The sequence below is a fragment of the Corvus kubaryi genome, unplaced genomic scaffold (genome assembly GCF_017639235.1).
Source record: "Corvus kubaryi isolate FWS band 111438036 unplaced genomic scaffold, C.kubaryi_AGA036_p1.0 37397, whole genome shotgun sequence".
NCBI lineage: Eukaryota > Metazoa > Chordata > Aves > Passeriformes > Corvidae > Corvus > Corvus kubaryi.
This window is the reverse complement of record NW_024581136.1, coordinates 8,711,071-8,738,932: the sequence shown is the minus strand read 5'-3', so window position 1 is coordinate 8,738,932 and position 27,862 is coordinate 8,711,071. Positions and strand designations below refer to the sequence as shown.

Below are 27,862 nucleotides of genomic sequence, written 5' to 3'. Positions count from 1 at the left end.
TGCAGGTATTGCATAGTAGGTGAAATTCAGGGATATCTTTACCCACGGTAATTTTTGTTCAGGCTGTCATTGCCTCCATGGCTGTATGGGGCCAAGGGAGTAAATTTTGTTTTGCAATAAATGAAACTGGATTCCATGGCTGTGCTCTGAGCATACCAATATTCTGTGCAGGTTTGAATGCCGGGGTGATGATCTCCTTGTAGCTGGAAGTTCTGGAGCTTTGCAGTGTGGATCAGCTTCTCCTGTGACATAACCAGATCATGAATCAAATGACATGTCAGGAGTGATAAAGGCATGTTCTGTTGTGGAAAAACCTTGTCAAAATAATTGAACTAACTTGGCAGAAAATTTAGCCTTTAAACAGATCCAAGATAAACAGTGAAGTGTAAGGAAAATTTTATCTTGCATGATGCAATTGACTTTTGGGCTGGAGTTGAGATCAAAATTGGAATATGCCTTTAGATTTTTTCTTTTCTTTATGTACTGTGTACTTTTCTAGTGTCTTGACAGTATTGTGATTTGCTTCCACATTTAAATCAAATGCATATTTCTGGGTCACCGTGCTGAATGTTGACACTTTGGTACTGATCTGTCAAGATCTTAAAACATATTTGATGTGCACATTAGTGGCGAATGCCTCATGAAAACAATTGTAGGAGTGTATCCCTTGGTAGAACATTATCTAGGCTTGAGCAGTAAGTACAATGTATTTTTTCCAGTAAATGTTTCAGTTTTTCTTTAATTAATAGCCTATTGAATCACAAATGTTGTGATCCAAAAAAAAAATTATGAGCAACTTTAGAATTTCTGGGGTATAAGCTCTACAGATAATGCACATCTTTTAGAATCAAGTGTTCATGCCAGACTCTGTACATGATTCTGCTCCATGTTGCTGAGTTAAAGATAAAAACACAGTTACTTGTAGGGTTAATGAAAAACAGTCTAAACATATGGTGCGAAGTGTAAGTTAAACTGACACTTCCGTAAGTTATTTTGTATTGTTTTAATGTTTTCAGTATTTTAAAATACAACCAGTCTGATGTGGATAGCTCTGTGAAAAAGGTTACTGGTTTTACAGTCATGTTAGACAGAAAGCTGTCGAAAAAGTGGTAATTTCTTTTTAAACAGAACAGTGCTTATCTGCTGGCTACTCTCATGTAAAAATTACAGACGACAGTATAGAGACCCATCAAATAAAAAATACCAGAAATATAATTCTTCAGAATTTCACATGTAAAAATGGCACTGTATAGTACAGTCTAGTATACAGAGTATGCCTTTCTACTGCTTCTTTCCATTTGTATCTAGAATAATCCTATCACAAAACTCAGGTTCAACATTAACATTGCTCTGGTAGGGGACATTACATCTCATGTGCACTTATTTATGTCCTGTCTTTGAAAAGTATCCTGTAAATCATACACGTGGCCTCACTTTATTGGTGCTGCTTTATAGAAAGGGCTTTGAGTCTGCAATCTTGCTTCTCATGCTTGGAGATCTTTTTACAGTGCAAAACATAATCCTTATAAAAGCTAAAAATTACTTAAATGACTATAAACTTGTTGAAGTTATTTTAGATCCTTTAGTGTTCCATAGGTGTTTTAAAAATTAAATATGCATAGCACTACTGTAATACATATTTTCACAAAAGTAATTTATTTCTGTTTTGTTTTTTGGTTTACTTGTTTTGATGGGGTTTTGTTTTGTATACTTGTGTATGATGTGATAAACTAAGTATGAGGAGAATTCAGGCTAAACTAAGCAGGAGAAGGATTCAGACTAGGTATGCAAAGGTCATCTAAGCCCACAGGCAGTATGTTGTTTTCCATTTCCTGGGTGTATAATAGTCTGATGGATTTCAAGTGCATAATTCGACTTTTTTTCTGAAAGAAAAGTCAATAGTAGCAAAGTGGCTGCTACTATTTTTTTTCCCAATATGTGACACTGTCGGACAGTATGAAGTGGGGTTTACTAGAGATTTATTTTCATACAAATTGGAAATGGCAAAAATCCATTCTACCATTCTTTTCAGGGTCAACCCCTCCTCCCCTCCCCAGTCCTCTCTTATTATGGTGGAACCTGATGGTGTTTCCACTTAAGCCACAGTATGATATAGCACTGTTTATGTTCTAAGTGGATATATTGGCATTGAATACTCAGCTACAGGCAGCCTGAGTCTGGCTTTTTAGGGCCATTATAATGTAATGTGATCCTGTATTTAACACAATATTCTATATAAATCTATCCCTAAAATTATATTTAGTTTCTAAAAGGTTAAACCTAAATTTGGCTTCAAACTCCAAGCTGTATATAGGAAAATTAGCAATTTGCTAAGTCTCCACTCCAGGTAAACTTTATTAGCTTAGCCTATTCTGGGATAAAGAAATGAATTACTGAACTGCTGCTCTACATGTGATTTTGGAGCTAGCTGGGTATCTTCTCCATTATGAATTGTAGACGCAACCTGTTCATCTCAAAGATTTAAGGGAGAGCTGGGTTAGGACGTGCTTTAAAAGGAATGAGGAATAGTGGTATAAAATGTTACAGCATTACATGTAAATACTTTAAGGATGATATTGCCTAAGAGATAGATATATATGTATATATATATATATACATAGCTGTAGTTATACTGATGACAGTGTAGTACTTACAACAACACAGAAACAGATCTCTTTGCTTTGGGTGCTTAACACAGCAGTGGAGAGGACTTTCACAAAGACATCTATTGATGACCTGTATATTTTTAGTAATACTTCAGACAATCAAAGTTGTTATATAATTGAGGTAAAATTCTACAATATAAAACTATCTCTATTGAAATAGAAAACATTTAACATCCACACTTCACAAATTACAACTGCACAAAAATATTGAAAAGAAAATAATACCTAGTTTTTGTTACCTAACTTGCCAAGTACAAAGCTGCAGGCCATGGCACTAGTCCACTGAAAAGATCACACAATGCTGTTCTCAGACATGATCTGATCTGTCCCAATCCCTCGAGTGTCCTGTCACATCTGTAGAGCTCTCTGGTGACAATGAGCTTGATGGCTGGGCTGTAACATTGAGGATTTGTTAGTTCAGCCTTGGCTGGGAGGTCGCTGTTGAGATGCACTCAGTGACTGATAGAACAGCCCTCATTTGGCGTGAGCTGGTGGGATGAGGGTCTGGCCAAGCCTATAAAGCAATGCAGAAGAGCAGGGCTGGAGACCCTGACCTTGTGAGCGGTGCAGGAATGGTTTGACGTATTCCAAACTGAGCAGGATGTTATTAAGAAACTTAGAGTCTCTCAAAACTTTCTGGAAGATTTTACTAAGCTGAAAGATTTATTCTTTTTGTGTGTGTGTGCTTTTTCCCCCCCAGGCTGTTGCAAAACTAAAAATAAGTATTTACATTTAACACTTAATATTTCCAAATTCAGCAAGTTCCTGCTTTAGGCCTTCTACCACCCTCTCCCAAGTATTTTTCTCCTTTCAGTGGCAAATATCTCCCTGGGAATACCTGCACTTTAGGATACTTAAAAAGGAGGTCAGGTTTATAAAAATAAGTCTTTGCTGAAGCTATTCAAGCAAAACTAAACCAAACCTGGAAAAATTACTGTACTCTCTGCTGCTGTCACAGTTTCAAGTAGACAGTGGAAACTATCACGGAAATAGTAATGCTGGTAAAAGACTTTGGGTCTTGTGCTTACTCTGCAACGTCTTGATTAACAACTTAAACACAAGGAAATTGTTAGGCCAAGAAGCCACATTAATCCCCACTGTATCTGTAATGGTTTTGTTGGAATTCGGGCTAACCAGCGCAGAGTATACAGTATGATTGAGAATCAGCATACAATGGGCAAGCAAGCAGAGAGTAGAGCACGAAACATGAGCCATATAAAGTACTATTTCATAATAAATAGAAATAAATATTATGCATCTACATGTCAAATATGTGATTTAGTAATTATTCATCAGAAAAAAGGTGTTTGTTCAAATAAATACAATTGTGGTGGAACAGGAGTTGTAATGTCTGTATTTAGGGTTATATGCTGTTCCCATTAGTACTGATTTGGGCTCTGCACAACAGGAGAGTATAAGGATAGACTGAGTTTGGAGTATTTTACTTTGGTCATCCCAGGAATGAAAAGCACTGTGGATACTCCTTTTAAAAATAACTGCATACTATTGCATATTAATTAACTCTGTGTTCTTTAATGTACTGGGAGTTTGTTCGTAAACATCTATAGGCAGTTTTGTTTTGATATTAAGAGGGTTCGACCGAAAGTTCCCGAAAGATGGCAAAGTCATACAGAGCCAAATCTTACTCCCTCCTTTGCTGGCACTGGGTAGGTCCTTGCACCAAAGAATATTCTGGCCATCTCCTACCTGCTCCTCAGTAGGGACCACACGGCCAAGGGTCCCCAGCAAAGGCCAGACCGTCCCCTCTGTCTCACCTCTGCCTGCCCCACGCACAGGTCTCCAGCCCATAGGTGGGCAGGGGAGCATAAGGATCAGCAATAACCTTTCTCAGCACCTGCCTTAGTTGCAGATACATGATTGAAGTGTCATGGGTGTCTGTCCTGTGGGCTCTTCCCTTAGCTGTCAGCTTGGGATGTTGTGAAACTGCAGGATTTGGTTGTAGACAGTAACTCTGTGCTCCAAGAGTTTGCTTTCTGCTGCTACCCAGTTAGAGTTGCTGGAGAGTTTTATCTCTAGATTCTCTTCAGTATCTGCTGATTTGCTGGGGTTTTTTTGTTTTTTGTTTGTTTTTTTTTTTTTTTTCTTTTGTTTTGTTTTTGGTTTTTTTTTTTTTCTTTTAAGGAGCTAGCATATTCAGCAGCTGATGATTGTTTTCCTACTCCTTAGCAGAACAAAAATTTCCCAGCATTATTTAACAGCAGCTTTGCCTTCCACTTTCTTTGCTATCGATTCAAGGTCAGTGTTGCCCTCAGAGCACACCAGCTGCAATCCCTTCCTACCTTTCCTTCAGTAACAGAGCTGAATGTGCATGCTCCTGCTTTTTCACATGGCACAGGTAGGCGCAGGTGGCACCGGTAGCCTAGGATACACAGCCTCTTAAAAATGCAGGATCTGGCATGAAATGATTAAGATCAATAATCAATGGCTTTGATTTTTATGTCCTCTCTTTGAGACAGCTCTTGTAGGAATGCAATCAATGTTTTGCAAATCAGCTCCCTATTATGGCGACTGGGGACACTGGGTTTCAAAAAGGATGAGCAGGTGATGAGGCAATGCTTGCTTAGACCCCGTCAAGGAAGTTAATGGTGTCCCAGATGAACAAGTTTGTATTTTATTTATATAGGAGTTTTGCCACAGGTGAGGATCTTCAGATCCATCAGGTGGCAGGGAAATGTTGCTGTTTTTTCCTGTGACAACTTTTGAGATGTAAGCAAATTTGTGGCTGCATCCAGCAGGTGGCAAACACAGCACACTGAATTTTGGCTGAACAGAGATGCTTCTGCCGGGGGAAGCTCCTGATGCTGTTCAGCATGTGCACGTGTGTCCATGAATAAAATATACAGATAAATGGCAATCTCTGCTGGTCTTTTGCCAGCTTACAGAGTGCTGGGGTACTGGTCCTGTTCTGGGCACTATTGATAATGTGTGGGGTTATTGCCACGTTCAATTTAAGCAAATGGCTGTCTCACATGTAAGGATACAAGCTAAATACAAAGTATTCAGTATAAGAATTTAAATTTGTCTTTAAATGGCATAGCTAAATGACATTTAGGCCTCAAATGTTGAGATACTAGCTTGCACTTAAAATAACTTAAAATTTTAATGAAGGAGAGCTTTTTTTTAACATACAGCTTTAGAAATTGTGACTCCTCACAGTGCCTTGTGACAGGTATGAATAGACATTGCTCCCATTTTGCAGCTGGAAGAACAAAGGCAAAACTGAAAAAAACTTTCCTTAAAATAAGTGAATGAAAGAGTAGGAAGATTCCTAGACCTGGTTGTCCCATTTTCTCCTTAAAAAGTACTAAACTACCGAAATAACTTTTTTGTTGTGTTTTGATTTTGATCATCAGAAGATATGGATAAACCAACCACTCACTACTTGAGACAAAGCCACATTAGATGTAAAATTTTGGAGATTAAAGGTACTGCAAATTCTGAAGGGTCATGTAATTGTCTACAGGATATATGTAGAGTTTTGGATTTTTTCTTAAGTTTTGTAATGTCAAAAAGTATTTATGAACTCATTTATCTTTGAGGACAATAAATGGGTGTGAATCAAGAATAAATATTATCTGAAGCTCATTATTTGAGGTAAAAAGGACACATATGAGGATATCATTAGTGGAAACTTCTTACTGGGCTTATCACCTTTCCCCTTCATTTGTACTGAGAGTTTGAGCCAGACTTTAGTTCTGATTTATGCTAGTATAAATCTGAATTTGTTCCATATAAATAAAAAAAAAATGTTCTACAGGGAGCAAATACGCTGGGCATAGTTTTATATAAATGGAGAGAAATTCTGTAGAAGCCAAGAGTAAAGTTTGATCTTGGAGGTTTCGTGATGGGTCTAAAAGTATTATTAGTTAAACTGATACATGAGCATTGTCACAATTTTGCTTATCAGTTCATGAGTTTACTAAATGTGCAGCAATTTGAAAAACTAAGATTTGATTAGTTGGTAACTTCTCTCACCGAGTGCCCTGGTTATTATGAAAAATAGTTCGAAGTTTTCTGATCACCTCTTTCCCAGAACTCATGTTTTCAAATACAGAATTTTACTTTTAGTCATACAAAGCATGGAGTCAACTCCCTCTGTATGTAAAGTTCTTCAAAGTCAGGGTGGCTTATCATGAGTAAACTGAGTGAACCCCATTTTTGTGTCCACATACATAGTTATTTTTTTAAACTACTATAAAAATACCCACTGGGATATAAATGTACATTTCTGAAGCAATGTTTGAAATGTATGAGTAGGAATATAAATCTAAAAATATATTTATTCTATATTTAATAAATAAATCTGCATTTTATTGCATATATTATTATGAAAAAGTTGCCATTAAAAAAAATAGTAGCATAAATCAGAATAAGACCAATTTCAAGGACCTTAAATTTCCATTTGAGTTTAAAATTTGGCCTCTATATATAGCATATATTTGAAAATATATTATAAATATGATTATAGGACATTTATGTAATTAAGAAAAACACCAACAAAACAAGCAACAAAGCTCCACTCCTTCAACAGAAAAGCTCACGTGTATGCAAATTATGTTCTTCATATTACATGTAATTTATACAAGCTTTTTCTTTTAAAACACCTGTGAATGTAAGTTAGGAGTTTTGCCTCCTCTTCTTTCATAGCTCCAAGCAAACGGCAGGATGCTGGCAGGAACTCTGACACACCTGTCCAACACTTACACCGCTTTTAGTAAAGAAAAACAAAATTAAAACCAAGCAGTCCTCTTTACAATGTAAGGTGAAAGGCCACTGCTGACTCTTCACAGTATGATTTCTCTGAGATGATCCAGGGTTGCTGTAATGAGCTGTGGTGTTCAGGACCGCAGATGAATCTTGTTCTTGCTGCTTTGCACACAAGGTTGTTCAAAAGAAGAACTTTGCGAAATGCCTCAATCGGTGTCGAAAGGCCCAGCAGTCTTTTTAGTGTGCAAGCAGATATTTTCTGGTGGCCGATAGGACAGGGAGCTCATTTTGGTTGTTAGGCTTGGATGTGCACTGACATTCGGTGGGATGTATTTTATTAGCTGAAGGAAGTATTTTTTAAAGTTTTTTCCAAAGAAAACATAGAAAAAAGGATTCAGACAGTTGTTAAAGTAAGCGATACAAATGGTGAAGGGCATAGCCGTATCTACAATATCGGTGATTTTGCAGTCTGTTATTACATGTAATTGAATCAACACATCCAGAAAAGTGAACACTTGATGAGGAATCCAGGAAAAGAAGAAGAAAAATACTATTGCCACAATCATCTTAAAAATATCATCATTTCGAGTCTTATTTTTTTGAATTTGATACGCCTTCTTCAGAGTCTTCCAAATTAAGGTGTAGCTTGTTAATATGATCAGAAAAGGAATTAAAAAGCCCAGCAGATTTTTGGATAAACCTAATCCAACCCGGAGCGTCGTGTTATTGCTTTCATAGCGAAACCCACAGACTGTCATGTTCAAGTTCTCAGCAAAGAAGATGTTGCGGTGAATGATGACGGGCAAGCTGGCCACGCCGGCGAGAAGCCAGATGGCAACGCAGGTTATTCGGGCTACAAACATGGTCCGGCGGATCCGCGACTGCACCGGGTGCACGATGGCCAGGTAGCGGTCGATGCTGAGGCACGTGAGCAGGAACACGCTGGCGTAGAGGTTGAAACTTATCCCCGCCGATGCCAACTTGCACAAACAGTTGCCAAAAGGCCACTGGTACTCCATGGCTGTGTAGGCTGCCCAGAGGGGCAGAGTTATCAAAAAGCACAAGTCAGCCAGTGCCAGGTTGAGAAGAAAGATGCTGGCTACTGTTTTTAGTTTCATGTAGCAGTAAATGACAATAACGACCAGGCTGTTCCCGAATATGCCTATGATAAAGATGATGCTGTAAACGGTTGGAACCATAATGTAGATGTAGCTGTGCCTTCCTGAAACGGGACAGTCAACATGGATTCGTTTAACAGTTTCTTCAGAAGAGTAATTTGGAATCATCTTGAACTCTTCAGCTACACTGTAGTTTCAGGGAGAAAACATGAAGCTCACACCTAGGAAGGGAAAAGGGGAAGAAAACAGTATTTGTGATAGGGATTTAAGTTTTAAAAATTCTCAACTAAATGTCAAGTTTTTTTCAAGGCTAATGTGGTCAATGTGTCAATGTCTTTGAATTTTAAAATAAGCCATCTTTAAATGTTTTATCAACCAATTCCTATTTTAATACAGACTTTGCAGAGTAAAATAGAGGTAAGAATGTTAGGAGTTGGCTGAACATTTTTAGATTCTTTTACCATAAATGAAATCTAAAAAACCTCTTTCACAAAGTTCTAATTTAAAATAAAACTGGTTAGTGAACATACGTCAAAAATAATAAGAGAGACTGAAAATAGCAGATAACTATAAATTCAGGGGAGTCTTTAAATTATTTTCTTTCCATAAATAGGTGACACATATAATGAGCTAAGTTATTCAGATATCTCAGAAACTAAACTTAAGCACTCTGAATACTAATTAATTATGTAAATACAAACTGCAATGAATTAAGAAAATAAGTGACTTTAGATTAGGTACTCATTTTTATCTCTGAGATGAATCACTAGAAATTTTTATCTATACATTGAGCTTAATTTTTTGAGACAATTTTTTACATCACAGAGAGAGATGAAAACACACAATCTAGTATTCCGTTGTACCAAAAATACCTTAAATATTCATCGTTTACTTAGCTCCCCATCTGGCTTGGAACTATGGTATTTAACTACTAGTGAGGGAAAAAGAATCTGAAAATTCAGATATGTCCTGATCTGTTGCACATTAATAACTGTACAAAGAGTTTAAGAAGGGTGCAAGGGGGAACATACTATTTTTCCTGTTGCTGACAAAATTTATGTATCCAAGAGTTGAAGCTGTATTTCTGGACCATAGTAAGTGTACAGCAAGGATATGAAATCTCCTTTTACAGGGCACGTGCTTGGTTTGCCAGGGACTGTGTGTTCTACAAGAATCATTTCCTCATTAATGGCTGATGACTTTAGAAAGCAGGTAATACAGTGTTAAGTGCCTGTGATGCTAGTTACTTTCCCGAGTCTACAAACAGATAGTCTTCCCTGAAAAATATTGGATATTAAAAAAAAAAAAAATTTGATAGTTACTATTGCACAGTAGTGTTTATTGCTGTTTGCAGGATCCTGACAGCTGTAAGCCAAACCCAACTTGTGCTTCTTAAAACAAAGATTAACTGAAATACTTTGGCTTCAAAAACAAAACAGAGCAAACCCCAAACAGCAAAGAAATCCTTTATAAATGTTAGACCCTGGGCAGTACAGATGCATTCAGAAAGCAGAGATGCCCATCATTACAGACACACCAGCTATGTTGTTACAGATGTGTACAGATGCTTGTTATTTGAGTGGTTCAGCACTGATGTTCCTGTTAGTGTGGAATGCCACTGAGTTTAGTGTTTGACTTGCTTTTGTTGGAAGATAAATCTTATTACAAATGGATTGTGTTTTAATAGGGAAGTGAGGCACAGATTTGTTTCAGCAAAGCCCACACAGGAAATCTGAAGTGCAGCCAGGAACTGAACCCAGAATATGGGCTGCAGGCAGCATCTTGTGAGCAAGGTCACCCTTAGGCTCTCAGTTATTTCTCTATCTTAGCTCATGTTCTAGCATATATTTGCATTAATAACCTGATTCATTTCTACAAAGCTAGCAGGGTAATTTCAAGATTTAGGTTCTTGATAATTCTATCAAGTTTAGAATATCTAGTAAAATGCAACTAATAGACCCTTTGTCAAGACATGCCATGCAACACTTCCCACTCTTCCATTCATTCTGTGAATTGTTGCTTCAGTTGGTATAAATGTCTCAAAATGACAGCAGCTATTTTTGCCATGTTTAAGAAATTAAAAAGTCAAGCAATAGAGATAACACAAAGAAAGGTTCGCCATTCTGAATGCGGTACTCTAGTACATCCTGAGCAAAACTTGGCTTTCAAACTGTGCCAAATCTCAAATACAAGGTGTTTGGCTCTGTGGAAGGTCAGCCTATCCCTGGGACAGGGAAACCACAATAAAAAGATTTCAAGATTACTCCTCTTATCTCATCCCTTGGTTATGAAAGTAACTTTGACAGTAACTGATATGTTCTACAACATCAAGGTCTGGCAATGTTTACCCTGTCCCAGCTACATGCTGGTGTTGTGTGGTCAGTTTTAATGTTTGCTCCCTTATAAACCCACTAAAATTACAGCCCAGAACTTTGCAGTAAGCAACTGTAGTGAAGCTTCTGCTCCGGAGATCACCTGGGCAAGTTCAATGGGTGATAACGACAATCAGGCCCAGTTAAGGCTGGGCAAGACCTTTCTCAGTGACAAGATTAACCAGTCCCTGGCACTATTTGGCTCTGTGTGTACTGAGTGACAGATTTAGTGTCTAAGGCAAATGCAGCTGAGGGTGAATATTCCCTGTTTGATGGGGCTGATTCTGTGCCATGGTAGATGCCAAGGCAATTTTCTCATGGTCTCTTCACACACCCCTTCAATGTAGTGTGTTGTGTTGTTTTGCCTCCAATTTCCCTTTTCTACCAACATGGTGACCTGTACTGTTTCATGTCAGTAGCAGCTTTAGTTGATGCTAATTAATAGCATTTGTTCTCTCAAGAAAGAGTAACAGTGATTCTATTACATTTTCAGAAATATGTTAAAATGAACAAAAAAATAATTGAGTTGGGAAACTTGTCTGGCACTCTAAGGTATTGAATTCCCTAAGCATATTCTGGAGTGCTTGGGAAATAAAAAAGGCAGACCAATTCTCATGAAGAATCAAGAATTTTGTCAAGAAATAATATTATACCTCAATCTACCTCTGTAAGAATGTGTAATCCTTCTGGAGTTAAATGTTTTGTTGTAACACTGAAGTCAGTGGAATTGTGCAAATGATGTGTCTGATAGGCTATCAGTTTTAAATTATACTAAGTAATTACAGTCAATAAATAAAATAAATCCATCAATATTTTCAGTAAATGAAAAGGAAGCAGAAATATGTAATGTGGTTGCTTTTGGGTAAATGCATATGGATTGCCATCTGTGTATCTGAAAACAGTCTGAATGTTGCTGTGAGAATGAACCTCATAGGAGCTGTACATTTGAAGCACAGTAAGGAAGGCACTGCTAATCCCAAATGGAATTTTAAAATTTCCTGAAAATTCTAAAATTTCAGAGCTAGCCTTAGGTGGATCTGCTTCCTTGAGCACAACTGTAACTTCAGAGCATTAGGAAAAGCTTCAGTATTGGAGAAGGTAATTTGTTTTGGAAGGCATGGGCCCATGGCTGTGCTGCGTAGTGAGAGAGGGCCACCATGGCAAAGTGAATTCCTTACAGGCAATGATTTCTTTTCCATCCCACCGTCATTTTTTCCTGTTATTCTCACTTGCCACAGTTCCTCTGCTTGTCCCAGGATCATGGCTGTATGCATTTATGCAAAGTAGATACTTCTACACAGGAGGAACTGCAGATTCTTTTAAAGTGTTAAAGAAATAGATGGCTGGTACAGCTCTATGCTGCCAGAATTCAACACAGCAGGTTAAACCACTGTCCAGTTAAATGCACATATTGAAGTTGTGCACATGGATAATTCCATGTAAAGCATCTCAAATGACCTGTGTTAACATAATGATAATTGGATCATTTTAAGGCTGATACAAAAGGAGCTTTTTCTAAGAGGACTGAATTGATGTGACTGTGAATGGCAAACAAATTATCTGGTGAGCAGCAAACTCCTGTTCTGAGGTACTGTCCTGTTTGACCTTTTATCTTTTTTAATTACAATGATTACAATGAGTCACTGATAATGAAATGCTTCAGACTGGTCTACCAACTATTATTTACCACTGCATTCATTGCTTCTGTTGGGTGAACATGCCTCCTAATTAAACTGCCTGTGGAAACAACAAATGCTGGGCTCATGCAAGGTAAACAGCACTTTGCCTACTGAAAGATAAGATAGCACTGGCTGTGGCTTTCTGTGAAAACTTCATCTGCTATAAATAGGAAAACAGGTGTCACAAGTCAGATTTTGAACAAAAATGTACTTAATATTTGCTTTGACAAAGACTAAATAAATGCAGGCTGACCAACCCTGCCACAGCTCAGCCACCTTACCATTAGATAATGTGCACTTCCCTTCTTCTGACAGTAGGCGGGTTATTTGCTTTTCTTACATATGAGAAGATATTTCTATGTTTAAGAGGATGCTGCATTCTATTTTTATATAAAATTATTGCAGAGGGAGAAAAGAGAATGAAAAATGTTTGGAACAATAGGTTCAGTATATTAGCTATGTTTCTTTCTTTCTGGTGGAATAAACTTTCCTTTATCTTAAGAGTTTAGTCCCCCCTTTTCCTAATTTATTCTAACTGCTGAGAAGTAATGACACTTACACATGCTTTATTGCACAGGCTTTTAAGGTTTTTTTTCTGCCCAGCAGAGTAACCCTTTCTATTCTCATGGCCTTAGTGAATAGAGCTACTTCTATTTCATACACACGCTACGGCATCTTCTCCACGTTCCTGGAGTTCCTGAGCAGTATCATTGTGAAGCTGTAGATTTACCTTTCTCCTAGCTCTTATTTCTTCTGCTAGTTCTAACAGTCTGTATTTCCCACTTATGGCTTTCCTAAATATCTCTAAACCAGAGTTGATAGATGAATTGTGAAGGGAAAGAGAACTACAAACAAGGGTATATAATTCAAACTGCGGCAGCATTACAGTGGGCTCTTGTCATCACTGCTACCACCTTCCACAGAGGCTGGCATTAAATGTCAATAAATCAAAATATTACTGAAGAGAAACTGTGATAGGTAGTACAGCACAAGACACTGTCTGCACATCAGCTCACAAACACCAAGAACAGAAAACAAACCTCAGCAGACCTGTGTTAGCAGCTGTCAAGCTGGCCATTGCTCTGCAATTTTGGATCAGGAGGTGGTCTGACATCAGAACAAACAGAACTTGCAGGACCTTGTACTTGCCTTTGAATTTTCTTTTAACAACTGTGCAACTGAGGCAACTGCCAGTCTGTTGAAATTGCTGTTAATTTTGTGAAGTTTGCTTTATTTATTTAACAGTATGTATCTTTTTAATGGTCTAACCTATATATGTGGATTCTTTGTGCCTTCCCCTTGCAAGAGCTCAAGCTTGTCTGCTTCACTTGTGCTGGCTCCAGATAGCTGGAAAACAAACTGCTCATGATCCTTTTAGGATCTGGTTCTCTATAACATCAAAACCTAAATTTATTATTACTTTTTTTGTGCTACCAGAACAGTTCCTGTTACCTTGCAAATTTGATCTGTTTATGTACTCTGACCTTCTCTGTAAGAACTTCTCTGTATTTATTTCCTCTGGCACACTTCAAAAGAGTCTGTCCTTCTGCAGGATGGCTTTATAGTTTATTCTGAGAAGAATTAACATCTCTCTTCTGTTTGTTCTCATGGACTACTCTCATTAATTTTCTCTTCACTTCCCAAGTATCTTTCAAGTACTGTTTCGGTTATAAAATTTATGTGGAAAAGGACAGATGAAGGGGCTTTTTTCCTCTGGGAAAAATTGTGGAATGTCTGAACAGTGGAATTGGGGGTGTGTGTGATTTTGAATGATTATGGGGGAGGAAAACGCAAAAGTAAGTAACACAGTTAAACAGTGACATTTAAATTGCTTTGAAGTTTAGCTCATATAATATAGATTTTGACCACTAGAGGTCTGTATTTCCCACTTTAAAATAAGAGATTTGCTATGTTTTATACTCAAGTGCCACCACTTTTCAAATTATCCCCTTTGTTCAAGATTGCCTTACATTTTCATCTTAAATAAAATACATATCCTTGTATTCCTGTACTTATTTAAATTTAATGTACCTGAGGTAATGATTTTCACTTTATTTTAGCATCTACTAGCTTCTATCTAATTTCCTGTATTCTGGCACATTACTAGTTTTGCTAACTTTCAGTCTAATTCTTGAACTTTTAAGTCTTAGAATAAGATCTCGATATTTTATTTTTTCAGAGACATATGCAGCATAAACTCTCTGTGATCCAAATTAAGAAGAATATTTTCAAAGAAACTTCACTTTAGCAATGCAGATGGAAAAACAGCGACACCTTCTCATTCAACTAAGGTTATTTTAGAACTAGCTAGACATGTTGTTAATCATACAGCTCTTTTTCCAAATATCAGCCAATTTTGAAGGAAGATATTTTTACTGTTGAAAATGACACTTCAAAGTACTCTTTTTTTTTTTTTTTTTTTTTTAAAGCAACTTAAGGGACTTTTAGAAGTTGAAAGGTAAACACAAGCCTACACAGTGTTATCCAAATAATGTATATACTTCATGAATTGTAAGAAATGTAATAATTTGAAAATAGAAGCATATGTAACACTTTTTACACCACTACTAACCCCCACTATTACTAATATACTTGGGTTTGTCATTACCTCTTTGGACAGTGTCAGTGCATGATGGTGTTATTCTGTGTCAAATTACATGTTAACCTAAATAGTTTCCTAATGCTGGTAAGGGCAAGCAGCTTTTAATTCAGATGGAGCAGAAGGGTTGTTAGTGTTACGATGACATTTATTTTATTGAAAATAGTAGATGAGCAAACTAGAACCAAAAAAATGACATAAACTATACTGTCCTATGCCAGATGAGTTGGACTAATCAGTATCTTGTCCTGTATTTATGTCCAACGGGTTATACAGTGTCAGTGTATCTCTGTGCACTTAAGGGATGTTTGGGTACAAGCATACAATGTTTATATCTCTAAGCTGCTAAAAATAGGAGCATTTAGAGAGAATAGAAGTGATGTATAAAGACAGAAAAGCAGCAAGCAGTTGGCTTGAGTTAAAATAAAGAATAAAGCAATCTAATCCATTATTTTAACACTTTGTTAGAAATCGATGTGGCAAAAATTGGCGTAAGAGAAAGGCCATTTCTAAACACTAATTTATAGGGCTGTGGAGGGATGAATAAAATCTTTCAAGTATATTTTTTGGACATTAAATGCTAATATACTACAATGTAAGATGTGAAAATTTTTCTGCTCTTTTTAGCAGTCTATAGTGTAATAATGCCAGTTATAATGAGAGCAGTTGCAGTAGCAGGGAAAGTTTGGGCTATTTTTTGCATGTACTCTCACAGTACTCACAGAGCCCAGAAACATTGGAGTATCTCTTCCTACTACTTTGCTCTTTGGACACAGCTAACTATACCAATTCCCAACTTGTGTATGTGGTTTTTTTCCCCAGAATCTGGGAAGCCCTGATTCTATAAAATTTTTCTTGTAGATGTTAATGCCAAAAAAGGATTGCTCAACTTCACTAGAGTTTCTCAACCTCACCAGAACTTAGTGGTTTAGTGAATGCTACCATAGCAAAGATTATGGGTATTTTTTTGTACAAAATTTGTTGACTGACAGATCAACAGGGAACTCATTAGAGTTAGCTAAAAGTCTTTCAGTTGAGGGTAAGTCTAATTCTCTCAGTTTATAGGTTTCATTTTTAGGATTCTTTAGATTTAAGTTTCAAAGTAAACATTGATTTCCTCTTATACACACATAATTTTGTTTTCTCTGCTGTTAAGAGTAAGGAAAATATTCTTGGGTTCAATCCATGTAGAAATTGATTCCAAAACACTGAAAGATTAACCACTGTCAACATTCAGTGTGTTTAATCCCTTGTGGAAGATCAGTGGGGTGGTGGTTTTAGACACTGCTGGCTCTAGCTTGACAGTGTACCAGATATTTTAAACTTTTCTATCTAGTTTTCTTGTCTCTTTCTTCCCATTTATCCATCAGAGCAATCTGTTTTCTTTCTTTGACCAAGGCTGCGCAAATGTGTTGCAAACTCTCTGGTGTTTAATATGTCTTAGGTATTATATATCCTTAAGAGATATGAATATGAAATTATCCCCAGAGCAGTAACTTAAAACTGAAAAGATAATTAAACAAAGTAAAATATATTTCTAGATTAATAGTTCTGTTTCAGTACTTCTGAAACTAAACATCACAATGCTAAGCTTCAGAAAAGATGTTTGAAAGGGGAATCTCACTGAGTCCTATCACCTTGGTTGGTCTGCCTTGACAGAAATGAATATCATCTTTTCCTTATCTAGATTATTAAACCTATAGCCAAATTAGTTGTTATAGCAAGAGGCAGTCACTGCTCTTGTTTATAACACATTGTAAAGGATTGTCTCTTCCTCTAGTAGAGGCTGAAGACACATGCATATTAAGACTTTGAAATGAGTGCATTAACTACCATCATCAATCCAGCAAGGGTCTTTGCACCTCTGCTCTGGCCATTAGCTTTACCAAAAAGGAAGATTGGTACCCTTCTGGGAGAAAAAAATGATCAATAATCAGCAGGCCAACCACATGTCTGCTTCTAAAGATCATGTCACCTCCTCATACTGCTAACAATGTCATTTACAGCACATTAGATGAAAGTAAATGAAAGACAAAGTATTTCAGAACAAGGTAGGACTAGAATTTCTAGGGTTTTCAGCACTGACATGAAAAGTTTTTTGAAGAGCAGCACAATGTGCTATTTTAGTATGAATACATATCTTACTGCAAGTTTTTAACTTCAAATTTGATGCCTGATTATGAAGTATCTTTTGGGTATTTGGAAATACATGAAAGATTCAATCGTTAACAAGAATTAAGCCATCAAGTCCCAGAACGAATAACAATGAGATTAGTTTGAGCTGTGAAAGGTTACATGCTGCATGGTTACTTTCTCTGAGTGATAGTAAAGGAATGAATTAACACATTTCCTTTATTGCAGTTGGAATTGCCTATATAAAATATAGTGTGCCCCATGTGATTGTTTTTAATAAAAGACAGAAATCGAATTCAGGTTTGTAAAATGTGAATGAAATCATTTGATGAATTTTAGGTTTCTCTCCTGGTAGCTTAGTTCCATGGAATAAGAAGTTTTAAAGTTTTTTTTGTTTGTTTTGTTTTTTTAATTACATTGCATGGCACACCCTACACAAATGTAGCTTCTGGATACCTAACCCCACACGTGAAACTTCTCCATTGCTTCCATATGTAATGCACCATAAGATTCTATTGTGAACTCTTCCAATCTGAGAAGTAAGGGAATTTACATTAATTCTGGCCTTGACCCAGATTTGTATTTCAGTCATATTAAAAGTGCTGTGGAGAGGTAAGAAAGAAAAAAACCTTACTGAAATAAAAAGCACTGGTTTCAGCACACCTTATCATGGCCAGCTGTAATAGCAGAGATCAGGTACAATGAATGGGGTATCTCACCTCCTTTCAGATCATTTATAAAGCACAACTGGCTTACTGGACATTTCTGGATATTACTGGATATTTATGAATCTGTCCTTAAGGTTATATGGCCCTCTTCACTGAAGCTTGAGGGTTCCTTCTTCAACATGCAAAAAATAGTAACAACTGTTCTTCTTGCCCAACTTGTAGGAGAAATGCTATTATATTACTGTGATTTCAAGCAAGTAGAGCTTAATAAAGGGTTACAATACATTTTATGTGCTGTTTTGAGTGTCACTGGTCTCTGATCACTCCTATTCTTGCTGGAAGGAATGTTAGCTGGAATGCAGCCAACACTGAAAGTTTTTAAGTTTCATTGTCCAGATCTTAGTCTTAGTCAGTGGTTGCACTGGTCCAGCAGAAGGGAAGTATCACCAGGAGAGTGCCCTTTTGTGGGGAACAAAGGCTGCTTCCACAAACTGCTATAATTGCAAGACAGAGCTTGCTTACCAGCCTCTAGGTAAAAACAGGTGAGATTTACGTAAGTTTAAGCTCTTGGTTATATTAGTGGCCGTTAATAATTTACCATAAAAAGGTATTTAATTCATCTAAATTAGAAATAATAATGTTATAAAATGGTTACTGCATGAGTGGCATTCTCACAGCAATATGCAATCATTGTCAGAACCTTTGCTGCTGCTGGCAGAGATTACGACAGAAAATGGAATGGAAAAGCCAAAACTTGAATTGTTTTCTCATGAACCAAATCCCCTACTTCTGGGAGAAAAGGATTTTTCTTGGTCTTTGGTCTTTTTCTGGCTTACAGCTTTACTGTGAAAGACACAACTCAATCAGTGGTGTTACTAGTATAAATGTAACAAAAATAATGTTTTAATTAGGTTTCTGTTGCTCCCTCTAGGCAAGGATGTTTCTAGGAAGAAGGGTAGGGGACACAGCTAATAATTTTGTAGATAAAGTTGGGAGGTGATAGCACTTCTTTGTGGAACTTCCAGTTAGTCCAAATAGAGGCTTTCTTGCTTTGTCCAGGTAGTTTATTTTATTCAGAGATCACAGTGTCATTTGCCCCTCTCCCAGAGTTGTGTAACTTTTCTGCTAAGCCAGAAGACACAGAGGCAAAAATGAACATTATGTTTGCAGTTTATTTGCACTCCTGAACAACTTTCCTTGGTTAAAGGTGACATAATAATGTGATCAGCAGCGAACTCTGCAAAATAACTTTACTTCTACTTTTCTGGTACAAGGAACTGCCTTTCTGTACTTTCCTGTAAAACAGTAAGAAAGGTGCCACCAGAGAGCATATAGAGATTTGCTTCAAGTTCTAAAAAAAACCAGTAACGTCTTGATGTGCATGGCAACATTCTGATGTGTGTTGAAGCCTTACCTGTACGTTAATCCTCAAATGAACATTTTTCTGCCATTGAGCTAAATCACCAGGCTGGGGCTATGATGTGCCTATGAGTTTAACAGGCTCAATATGTAGTCCTTTCTGCAGGATGGGCTTATTATTTTTACATCCCACTCCCCCTGCTTCCCCCCTAAATATAAAAGGCAAATGTAAGTTAATGAATAACAAGCTTTAGAAATGCATTGTGAAGAGCAATTATCTTCATCTGCATTGATGGCTAATCTGTCAAAAGCAGGAGAGAGAAAAGAAACACTTAAAATTCTCTGCTTCTACTCCAGAAATGGAGAGACCTCCTTCATACAGAGGTGTTCCACTTTCTAATCCAATGGAAATTAGTTGAATGGACTGAGAGTAGCTCATGTTGCATATTGTTACCTAAAAAGGCTTTCCCTCTCTAAAACCCTCTGATGAATCCCATTCATGTTACCTTTCACCAATGTGGCTAAAGTAACAGAATCTTTTGCTTTGAGTAATGAAGTCATGAACTGAAACACAAACACATGTGCAGATGCAGCATTTCTATGTGAACATAGACAAACCAGTATCACTGAAGTGTCTGTCATGATAACTAAACCAGCTAACGTGGAAGCTTTAGCACTACATATCCAATACGATGGCTAGTGATTTCCATGTAACTTCCCACTAGTCAGTGCTACGGCTCTGAGGAAAGCAAACCTTGCATTGAACACTTTTTATTTCTTTTGCCTTCCTGCTGAAAAACAGCGTTTGTCTTACTGAAGAAGCAAAGGCAATGTATTGTGGATTTCTGTGCAAGGAAATGGAAGTTAGATTTCAACACCTTAGTTCAGAGGAAGCTTTGTCTTGTAATTCAGCAATCTGTAATAGGATTTGGTTCACTGTGTCTGACTGAGACACTTGATTACTTTTCTTATTACATAATTAATTTAGACATCCTTACAGTGGGAAAATATCACACAACGGCAATACCCCTCAGAAAAGACTTTTCTTCCCTAAATGAGAATGTTAGGAACAGCCTGGAGGGAAAAGTTAAAAGATTAAAAGCAAAAGATCAGCATGGAGGCTTCTTAATGAATCGGTCATTAGGGTCAGAAAAAGGGAACCAAAGGCAGAAAGGAAAGAAAACAGTATGAGTAACTGGCAAAGTACAAGAGTTTATTCAGACAAAAAAAATCTTTTAAAATGGTAATGCAGCTAAGCCCAAGAGAAGTTAGTATCATTGTAACTGTTGGTAGGTATAACACTGAGAGCATAGAGGCCCAATTGTGCTTTCAGTTGCACAAAACTCCTGTTAAGGGCAGATCATTATGAGGACTAGAAGAAAATTTGAGAATGTATGAGTCAATTGAACTAGTGAGTTTCTAAGGGGTTAATCAAAGAGAAGGAAAGGTCAAACATAGACACCGTAATCCATGTCAGTGTGAAAGGTATTAACACCCATGGAAAAACAAGTTACTATGATCCTTAGCTCTTTGTCTGGAAGGCGGCACACTTAATAGAATGATCCCAAAATAGATGTTCTGCCAAATTTGTACAGCTTGTTTCCTGTTGTTTTTTTTTTCCCCCCAAAGTAAGATTTATTGCTGTATTTTGAAAATAAAATTAATTGCTGAACTCTTTGCTGTCCTGAGTTGTTCCTTGTGGATACTGAGGACCAGCCACAGAGGTAGCAAAACAAAGGCAGCTGTTACAGCTGGAGTGAGCTAATCTGTGATACTGTGAATCAGTGCATCCTCAAGGACGTGCAGTCTTGGTTCTCAAGCAAACAAAACTGCATAGAAGTCCAGAAAGAGTAGTGCTGTGCTCTCCCAGAGGTGCCACATGAGCCTCACTTTAGTGCTAGGAAAATTACTGTGCACATCCTTGGGTGTATGGCTGTCCTTTACTGACGTGGCGCTTTCTTTCATGGCATGTTTAAGAACATGGAACAGCATTGTAAAATATATTTGAAGGCAAAATGTTTTTGAACCATTTCTCTTTGAAGTGCTTTTTAGGAAGCCCATGTGAAAAGAAATATTTTTACCTGATTCAAGAAAAACTGTAATTGTCTAATCATGGTAAGCTGCTAATACCAAACCAAGAGGAAAACAATAAAGACAGAAGTCTAACAGCACAGCTAGAGTTCCAGTTTGACAATATGTTGATTCTTGCCCCATGCTTTCCATTTCTGACTGTTGTACATTGAGTAAAAAGCCTTAGGACAGAGAAAACAAACCCCGAGCAACTCCAATGGTAGCAGACTAACTCCCCTGGGCAGTCGGATAGAGTAAAATTGTATAAATTTAGGCTTGGGCAACAAGAACGATTGGAGAAAGGAGAAAAGATAAAAACCGATAGAGAGTTTACAAAGAAAAAGATAAGGCAACATACATCCTGTCAACTTAGGACATGAATGGTTTCTCAATAAACAAGCTCAGGCTGCATCTTTGTACATCATGTGCTGCCTGCTTTGAGCAAAGGCTCTGGCCAGGCTGTGCTGATGCTAAGGCAGAGTTAAATGGAGGCCAACTGCCAACAGAACATTTTTTAGAGAAGTCAACTTCTGCATTTTTCTCCTTGCGTAAGCCCCCCATCATGAAAGTACAGCTGTTCAGTGGTTTTCTGGAATGTTTCACTTATTTGCGTGTGTCCCTCTAAGCTAGAAATGCTGAGGCACAGCTCTCTTCTGCAGTATATCCTCTCTGTTTTCAGAAAATTGAGTGGATTCAGGAATCCACTGAATTTTAATTTTTGTTTCCATTCCTATACTTCATCTACTGAGTATTAGATTCCACTACCCAAGGATCTATCAGTAACTCACAAAGTTGAATGACCTAGAAGTAAAGAAAGGAATAGGTGAATTAGCTGAAATGAGGAGTTTAGTTAAATCCTTCTTTGTTCTGGCTGTAAATTTAATTATAGCTTTCACCTCAAGCAGTGAAATACTGTCTAAATATTGACCTTGCCCAAATTCAGTACTAGTTTCTTTAGATATTGCCAGTTACCTTTTGCTGCAACCTGATTTTTGTCTTGTCTTCAATCATGCCACTCACTGCTGCATTGCCAATCTGATCTCACTTTCCTGCTGTGAGGCCGTCTTCGGTTATTACCTGTTTTCTGTGCCTACAAGAAAAATGCTACTCAGCTACAATAAAAGGAGATAAACACCACAAACAGTAACCAAGCATTCTAGCTAGCCTTGTTATATAGTGAATACCTGGACAGTTTTGCTATCAAACAAAACACAAATGGAATGAAAACTGTAAAGGACACCTGACCAAAGGCCAAAATCTGTAGTTCTTTCACACGATGGTACAGCAAAGAATACTAACAGCATGTCATTTGGAACATGATATTTTCCTGTCCTTTGCTGCAATTTACTTGAAAGCTCAGAGTAATTTTAGTATAATCCATCATTTATCTGAAGATAGGACCAAAAATTATTAGACCAGCAATTCTATTTCATATGTGCTTTGTCTCAAGCAATCACAGCTGTTGGGACTTACACTCAAGATAACCTCTTTTCATTTGTTTGTTACAGCTGAGGTAAAAAAATGTTGAGTATCATAACTCCCCTTGTTTGTCAAATTTGTTAAATTCCTCAAGATGTTCCAAAATGACAAAGATTCTTCTAGGGTACATCTTGCAATTTTAGGGTTTTTTTGTTTTCTTTTGTTGGCAAAGGCTACATTTTAGAAAACGGTACAGAACATGGAATGAGCACTCTGTGTAGAATGACTGTCTATTGGTGAAAGTGATCTTAAGAGACAAATTTGTTGATGGAAAGGGAACTGAAAGAAATACTGTCATTAGCACAAGATTACTGGCTTGCTCTTCACTGCAAGGGTGTTTGGGATCAGAAGGAAGAGACAGAAAATGCTACTGTGATTATACGCAGCCATAATTCCATTGAAACAGTTTCACTGGAGTCTTTCTGTTCTTCAGGCCTCAGTGTTTCGGCCCCATGAATCAGTTCTGTACATCTTGAAACTCAAAGCGTACATTAGGCTGCCACCTGCTCAAACTGTCCAATGCACTTAAACTCACCTTGTGTTTACATGCAAAAATTTTAACTTTTATGCAAAGTTAAATCCAGGTTAAGCAGCTGAGGTTCAATTCCCAGCAACATCAACCTCTTTATTCCTGGTGGTGGTATGGAAACTAATCCTACAATAGCGAAAAGAATGATGTAAGGCTTTCCTCCATTTCCCTCTCTCTTCAAAAGTAATCAACAATTTTTATTCTGTTTTCAGAATTCCATGAGATTTCTAAAAATGTTTCTTAGTAGTATTCTGCCATTTTATCTTCTCAAACCTGATCCTAAAATGCAGAGGCTGACTTCTTAAAAACACCATAGTCACCTTTAGGACTAACTGTCCAAAAATATGAACTGTTATCCAAGAACAATGAAAAATTCTTAATTAATATTTGAGAGGAACACATAGTAAAACACAATATCTGTATCACTGCATTTCTGATGGAATTGTTGTACAGCTGAGGGCAGGAGGAACAAACAGTAGCAGTAAACTAGATAAGGCTTGAAAACTGACCCAAGATTACCCGAAGGCTAAAGATCTAGCTAAACAAGTAATAGAGCCTACAATACAAGCAGGCTGCCTGTAGTGGCTGTGCCCTGACCCAGTCCTCCCAGCTGTGAGCTCTCAATCTTACCATGCTTGCAACTCTGAAAAGATTCTAAGTTTATGCTTCTCTTTCTGGAGAGAGATGGTGGTTGCTGTGCTGCCAGCATTGCTATCAGAAATAGGTGAGGGGAGTACTTTGCTTTGCTGTCCACCACCCTTCCTGACTCGGCCATTTGGCCCCTTTTCTTCATGCATCTCATGTATAGCCCAAGCAGATTTATTTGTAGGCCAATGAATATTGATAATCCATCTCCCCAACTCAACTTCAGATATAACATATCTAAATTCAATTTTAGTTGATCTTTCCTCTTATTGAGGTAGTCTCCTAGAAGATAACCATTAAATTCAGTCAAAAAAAAAAAAAATGCACAAGATTAACCATGTAAGTCAGACATAGTACTTGATTAAAGTAATGCATAAATATCCACATTCTCTATCCACATCAAGACTGCATACGACCTTCTATGAAGTCACCAAGGTAGAATAGGATACTTGAGGTGCAGGGAACAAATACATGCCAACCACTCAGACAACTGGATGCTTCTTAGAGTGTGATTAGGACTCCTAAAATTTGGGCAGCAATAGCCACAGGTGAGCTCACAAATACTACTGGGAGACTAATAACTTCTGAAAAGCAAGAAGTTCCAGAGAAAAAAGAGTGGTAGTGAGCAAATAGGAGTAATTTGTGGCTGCTTAAAGTGTTTTAAACTAACACTCTACCTTTGCATAAACAAGATTTTAACTAGGTCGGTGTAATGAGAGTTTGTAATTTATGTAACTTCAAATTACCATATTAATTACTGTGCTCAACAGTAGGCCAGAGAAAAGAACTACCTAAATATGCTCTTTTGACAAACATGGAGGATGAAATTACCACAGAGGAAAAAACTTAGGAGTAGAAAAATGCAGTCAGTGCTCATTATTCAAAATAGAATTTTTTTTAATAGGCATTAACTCTGACACTTATTCCCATGTCAGTCTGTACATTTGTAGAAAGTGTAAATAAATCACCATGTTTACATTCTGCATCTGCCTCTGTTTTTATAGTACAACAAATCGTGAAATTAAATATATTTTCCAATATTTAATATAATTAAAGATAATATTATCAGGAAACACAAATACCATCATACCATCATGCATCTTCTTGTTCTAAGATGACTGTAAAAAGCAGGCTGTTGAGTTGTGATATTTGAAAGTTAAAGGCAGCACTCTGCTCACTTCTGCAGTGCTGTGGGTACTGGCATTTCAGGATGGTATTTGCTGCCTTTTAAACCAGTAACTTCTAGCAGCAGTTTGCAAAGGCTGTCCAACTCAAGAAGGTACTGTTTTGAAGCAGGAGGCAGGACACCTTATACTGTAGAAAATAGGCACATCTCTGCTTTCCTGCAGTGTGAAAATTAACTCTGTTTCCATCTATTACTATGACAAAAGTAAGGGGAGAATGAAACCAGCTATATTAAAATTGAATGATAAATGTGACTTCTCTTTATTGTACAGGACCACTTTGCTTTATCAGTTCAAAAGCATAAACTAGGAAGAACCCAATAATCACAACTGATTTTTCTCTGCTATGTAGTTCAGGTTGTAGAGAGGAAAAGTTCCTACTGGAAAGGCATATATTTTATACTCTTAATACATGAGCAAAAGCTGAATTTGTAGGCACTTAATATTTTTGAAAGGTGCTGTAATTTAAAAGATTATAGTGGCAACAAGCAAAACAGACTGCCATAGTCAGGAGTATGAAACATTTGTCTGACACTAAAATAGACCTAAAAAAGCCTCTCTACATCATCACGGTAATTACCTGCTTCAGGCCATACTTAATCCTCCTATTCAGACAAAAATCTAATCGTGTTAGCGCTGTGGGTTCATGCAAGTGACAAGAGAAGAAGCCTCCGCCATACAAAAAAATCCCCCTTTATTGCATCTTCCTGTGATTTTACTGACCCCATTTACTACCTTGTCCCATGCTATGCAGCACAACACAATCAAAATGAGTACTGCTACTTTTGGAAGTGATGAAAACTCACAGTGAACTGTAGCATGCTCTGGGCAGAATCCTGCTGTCCCTTATTGCCATATATCTCATTAATTCTAGGGGTTTTGCAGAAATACAGAAATAGGTGTAACTGAACACTGCAATTTTACTGCTTGTACACATCATGATCTGACTGACTTAGTTACTGATAGACCAGTTGACTTAGAAGAGTATAGGGCTGGTACCTGTATGTAACTGGTAACATTAAGTGTTTTAGTGCATGGAGCAGGGAAGAACAGTAAATATATTACAGGACTTCATCTGAACTTGTTGAAGAACTCTAGTCCAGTGTGAGTCCAAGAGAAGTTTAGAAACTGGCCAAGAAAAAAAAAAAGGAAAAAAAAAAGGCAGGGTGGCATTTTAACTTTATTAAAAGTAGATCACTCCAATTCTTGCTCTGTAGAAAAAGGATAGATCTGGGTACGGAGGCTGTATGCTACAAACTTTTGATTAAACCAATACTTGCTGCTAACTGGTGGAAGTTACATTGCCTGCTAGATTGAGAAACTGAACTGTTTGCACAACTCTTAAAAATCATAAGCATCACTTTTGGTGCTTGATTAATTCTATCATGAGTTTAGCACAGCAATAAAAATCTAATTGCTCATCTGATCCTGAGCAGAGGTGCCAGGGCTCCCTCTTGTAGGATGTTGGGATGAGCCTTGACGGTGTGGTGGAGTTACCGCTCCGAGGGCTGTGCCTACTGCCAAAGGGTGCCTTTGCTTTCTCTGCAAACTGTTGACAAGACTCGAGAGCTCACACACGGCAGGGCTGGGAGTCTGCGGGGCACTTAGTCCTCTCTAAAATAATTATGTGGTGCGGGATTAGCGAGCGGGCCTCGCAGGGCAAGCCAGAGCGCAGGGGTTTAAGTGGCTGCGCTTCGTGCGGGACTGAGCCTTCCTGTGCCAGCTCCGCCTAAGCCGAGTACAAATTCAGCAGGAGGCTGCGCCGCGCTCGCAAACGCTCTGGTTGTCCCTGGCCGAAGGTGCCCGGCCGGGACGCGCTTACCTGGGTCCGGGCGGGGGTGGCTCAGCCCGCAGCGCACCTCCCCGAGCTGGGCTGGGCTCCGGGAGCGCTCCTTGCCGGCCGCACCGCTCCTCCAGCTCCGTGCGCGGCCGCTCCGTTTATAGCGAGGGGCGTTGCGGCTCAGCCCCGCTCGCCCGCCGCCTCTCCCCACCCATCTCCCGGGACGGACCCCTCTGACCCGGCTCCCTCCCACTTCCCCTCCTTCCCAGCCCGTCCCCGCCCGCCGCGGCTGCGGAGCCGGCCGGCAGCGCCGGGGTGCCCGCGGGATGCCGGGCAGGACGGGGCAGAGCCAGCCCGGGGAGCTGGGATCGCTGCGGGAAGTGCGGCCGCCAGCGCAGCGCGGGCTGCGGGGATGGGGCGAGGGATGAGCATGGGGGGCCCCCTTCCTTCCTTTTGCCCCCATATTCCAGGGGAAGGGGTCGCGAGTGGTGCACAGGCATTCCCAGTTTCTCTAGGACTCCCTCGGGTCGCCAGTGACCACAACTGAAATGTTCTGATCGTCACTAATGAAGTTAAATGTATAATTGCCGTAATAAATCTGGCAAACTTTATTATCTGGGAGTAGAGGGGAGAGGAAACAGAGGAAAACCCCTTGGAATACATGTTCTAGGAGGACTTTTCATGTCACTGCTCACTGTCATTTTAAGAAAGGATTTTGTATATGAGGGATTTTGCTTGTTTGTTTCTCTCTTGATCTGGTAAACAGAACAGGGAACAACTTTGAAGGCAGGTTTTCTGAGATTGTCATGCTCATCAAGATCAGGATTTCAGAAGTTATGTTTCATTTTAGAGT

General features: G+C 38.3%; 2 protein-coding genes across 3 annotated transcripts in view; both read right to left on the bottom strand.

Moving 5' to 3' along the window:
* CPB1 (carboxypeptidase B1) overlaps nucleotides 1–2,989 on the bottom strand; it is a 38,489-nt gene extending 35,500 nt beyond the window's left edge. Inside the window, 1 exon segment of the mRNA XM_042041833.1 lies at nucleotides 2,906–2,989. Coding sequence (XP_041897767.1) covers nucleotides 2,906–2,936 — 31 coding nt within the window. The 5' untranslated portion in view covers nucleotides 2,937–2,989.
* AGTR1 (angiotensin II receptor type 1) lies at nucleotides 722–27,180 on the bottom strand. 2 transcript variants are annotated; one of them, XM_042041834.1, is made up of 3 exons: nucleotides 27,052–27,180; nucleotides 22,365–22,482; nucleotides 722–8,733 (listed from the first exon to the last, which is right to left on the bottom strand). In XM_042041834.1, the coding sequence occupies exon 3, from the start codon at nucleotides 8,678–8,680 to the stop codon at nucleotides 7,601–7,603; it is 1,080 nt and encodes a 359-aa protein (XP_041897768.1). In that variant the 5' UTR covers nucleotides 8,681–8,733; nucleotides 22,365–22,482; nucleotides 27,052–27,180; the 3' UTR covers nucleotides 722–7,600. The 2 variants fall into 2 exon arrangements, with proteins under 2 accessions (XP_041897768.1, XP_041897769.1); XM_042041835.1 differs by lacking the exon at nucleotides 22,365–22,482.
* Between the last annotated feature and the right edge of the window lie 682 nt (nucleotides 27,181–27,862).

Excerpts from the sequence above, each read along its gene's own strand:
- AGTR1 (XM_042041834.1), bottom strand. The coding sequence starts at position 8,680 with ATGATTCCAAATTACTCTTCTGAAGAAACTGTTAAACGAATCCATGTT.